Raw genomic sequence first — 3397 nt, forward strand, 5'->3', positions numbered from 1 at the left:
AATCTTTCGTACACAATCTGGACAGAGCTACATTTGTCTGGCACCACTCTCAGGCAGCCTCTCAGTGAATTACGTTGATACTCGCCATCTGGAAAGGAACAGTTGTGTATCGAAACATTTCACTTTTGCGAGGCATCAGTAACCAGACAGTGTTCGGAAAATGACGAAAGGCAGGATGGACACAGCCCTGCAGACGGCCCCAGTCGTCACCTGCATGAAAACATTGATGATGGTGTTTAATTTCATTTTCTGGGTAAGAATAGTGAAAGTAAATTTAATGGGCTCGTTCGTTCGATAAATTCTATTGTTCCTTTTTTATCCCTCTACTTAGATCTAGAGATCTAATCTAGATCCTAGATCTAGATTAGATTCTAGATCTAGATTCTGGACTAGAAATCTAGATCTAGAATCTAGATCTAGATCTAGATCAGTGCTCTTGTGTTGAAAGCATGTAAGGGGGCAGTGAGAGAGAGAGAGGGGGGGGGTGGCGGTGGGGTGGAGAGGTGAGAAAGAGAGAGAGAGAGAACAGATGGCGTTGCGATAACTTCCTGGCTAAACAAACTGATGACCAGCATAGTTCGGTTCAATTCGAAAAGTGAAATGATCGTAGCATGACCAAATTAGAGTCTAGAATCTAGTTTACTTATTGTGCTACCGTTTTTATTGTCAATTTGACCATCCACACCGATAGACAGACTTAGTATTCAGAAATTAGGAAAACAGGTCTTGTCTTGTTTCACACCAGGTGAGAATAGCCAACGCTGGCAAGTCTCACCCAGGGTGAGAGGTTTCACGTAATTTTATTCTCACCCGGGGTGAGAATAGAGCCACTTCCAATATCGATACTGATTTAAATAGAATCTAGTCGGTATTGATGTTTTATCGCTGTAACCTACAATTTAAAATGAAAATTGAGCAGTAAAATTTTACTAAAATTTTTAAGGCAAGGGGGGTTTCAAGGGGACCTGACCTAACCAAAGGCTACCTCTATTCTCACCCGCGGTGAGAATAAAATAGCTGCCACTTTCCCGCTAAATAGCGGAAACTCCGCTTCATCTAGCTTTTCCCGCTACTTTCTTCCTTCCTCCACTGGACCGCTCTTGGTTGCAAATTGCGACACTTTTTTTTTAACAAGCGGAAAACACTGAACCGGGAGAGAGACGAAAAATGCGGCTTGCGCATGTCATGTCCGCCCGTAGCTTTAGACTTCAGTTCTTCTCTGCCTCGCGCTAGTTTCACATTGTTTATTGCTGTGGAGCAACAGAGTGGCGATTGAGCATCGGGACGTTGGCGCGCCGAGTTGTCATTGAAAACGGCGGAAATTCGAGAGAAATTGATGCAGAATGCAAAAATTTTAAAAAAGGAGCTGGAATGAGAAAGAAGCAGCCATTGTGCTATACTTGAAAAGTTCATTAGAAAATTGAACAAGCCGCTTGCTGCACTTTGCGTTTGGTGCGATTCGTGGCACTCACAATTGCGGTCCCATTTGTTTGCATGACGGCTTTTGTGGCTGTGGAAGTGAATCTAGATATTAGATAGCCTAGAGAGATTATTTATCTCTAGAGATATAATGTATGTATATAGACTAGATTAGATAGCCTAGGCTGTAATTTTAATTCAGTTTAGATCTAAATAAGAAACACACAACAGGGGCACTAAGTACAAACGGGACCGCAATTGTACAGGAGTGCCGAAATCGCTCAGTACAGCGGCAAAGGTGTTGCCTCCTTGATCCAATACTGCTCTACATCGATGTACAAGTTTAAGGTGAAAGAAATCTTTTTATGAGACACCAGCTGGCAACAATCACTGGATTTTTAGTCACCAAACTAAGACTACTGTGTCAAATGCTTGTTAGTCAACTTAGTGCCTTGTTTTTTTTTTTCAAATACATTTTAATTCAGTAGCCTATGGTTAATAAATATGACAGTTTTTTCCTTTCCAAAACCATAGGCTAAATTTTCCAGTAGCCATATTGCCTCTGGATCTCACTGGTTTTACTACGGCCTTCGGAGAGCGCGCGTACGCCTTCGAAATTCCTGAGTGGCAGCTGTGGAATGGTGCAGTTGTAGGCCTCTCACACGGGGTGAGAGGGTGAGCCTTTTTGGCTATTGTCACCCGGTGTGCGTTCACCGTGATACGTAATAGAAAGCCTACCAGTGTAAACAAACGTTCCAGCACTCTTGTGTTGAAAGCGTGCAATTTTGTCTGTAGGCGGTGAGAGAGAGAGAGGGGCGTGGGACGAGGGGGGAGAAAAAGAAAGGGAGAGAGAGAGGAGGAAAAGGCTTGCAAGAACTTTCGGGCAAAACGAAATGACGACCGGTGTAGTTCGGCTCGATTCCAAAAGTAAAATAGCCGTAGCATTTTTGTAGACAACTAAATTAGTTTACTTTTGTGCTATAACATTTTCTTTGTTTTTGTCATTTTGATCATCTTCACCGATAGAAAGTATTCAGAAATTAGGAAAAACAGGTTTTGTTTCATGCCGGGTGAGAGTAGTTCTGAATAGCCTAGGCTGGCAAGTTTAACCCGGGGTGAGAGGTTGATCGTATTTTTGGTGAGAATAGCCTCTTCCCTAACGAAAACATGGGGGGTTTCAGGGGCCGGGGGGGCATGCCCCCCTGAATTTGACCATAATTTGATGTTTTGCAGTTATAGGCAATCTCTCCATATCCAGCATGTGCATCAAAAAGTAATCGTTTAGAACCAGAAGTAATCGTCGGTGGGGTCAACACTAGTGTCCCCAAATGGGACCCACATTTTTAAGTGGTAACCTCAACTCCCTCCCTTTCAACCTTCATCAGCCAAGTCCAAATGGCTCTTAGACCAACTCTGATTCTGTCACTAAATAGGCGATTACTGAAAAGCCCAAGTCATTATGGCGGATTTCACGGTGAGGACCCACATGTTTCCCACTTTCCCAGTTTTTTTCAGGATTTTGAACTTTTTCGAAGGGTTATTATGTATTTTATATCAATGGACAGGTCTTTCAAAGAGGAATTTTACAATTTTAGTTTGAGAGACAGCAAAGGCTTGTGAAAAAAGTTATTTAATAAAATGTAACCTTACCTTGGTGCGAACAGTACTATCCTTGAGTATCACCAAATTCAGTATGATAATCCATTTAATTGAATTCACTGGCCACAAAAATCATATATATACGCAATAAATGAAAATAATAAAAATAAACAAAAAACAATGAAAAAGGGAATAACTGAAAGAAAAAGAAAACAGTTGAAAAAATGGCTCAGAACGTCGGAACAGCCTATAAGACCACGAAATCATCATCGGCAATGATCTGGACGTCTCAAAGCTTTATTGGCATCAAACAAGACAATCAAAAAAGAGAATGTGCTATTTTTGTCCCTAGCGTCATTTGTTTATTTCCTACATGTGC

At 41.7% G+C, this 3397-nt stretch overlaps 1 protein-coding gene across 1 annotated transcript in view; it reads left to right on the plus strand.

The window, feature by feature from the left end:
• Positions 1-3397, plus strand: part of LOC101853191 (tetraspanin-7) — a gene marked incomplete in the record, with an annotated part of 22484 nt that continues 19087 nt past the window's right edge. The window contains 1 exon segment of the mRNA XM_005107399.3: positions 1-253. Within this exon segment, the coding sequence (XP_005107456.2) occupies positions 161-253 (93 nt within the window).

The sequence above is a fragment of the Aplysia californica genome, unplaced genomic scaffold, assembly GCF_000002075.1.
Source record: "Aplysia californica isolate F4 #8 unplaced genomic scaffold, AplCal3.0 scaffold00600, whole genome shotgun sequence".
In the NCBI taxonomy this organism is placed as follows: Eukaryota; Metazoa; Mollusca; class Gastropoda; order Aplysiida; family Aplysiidae; genus Aplysia; species Aplysia californica.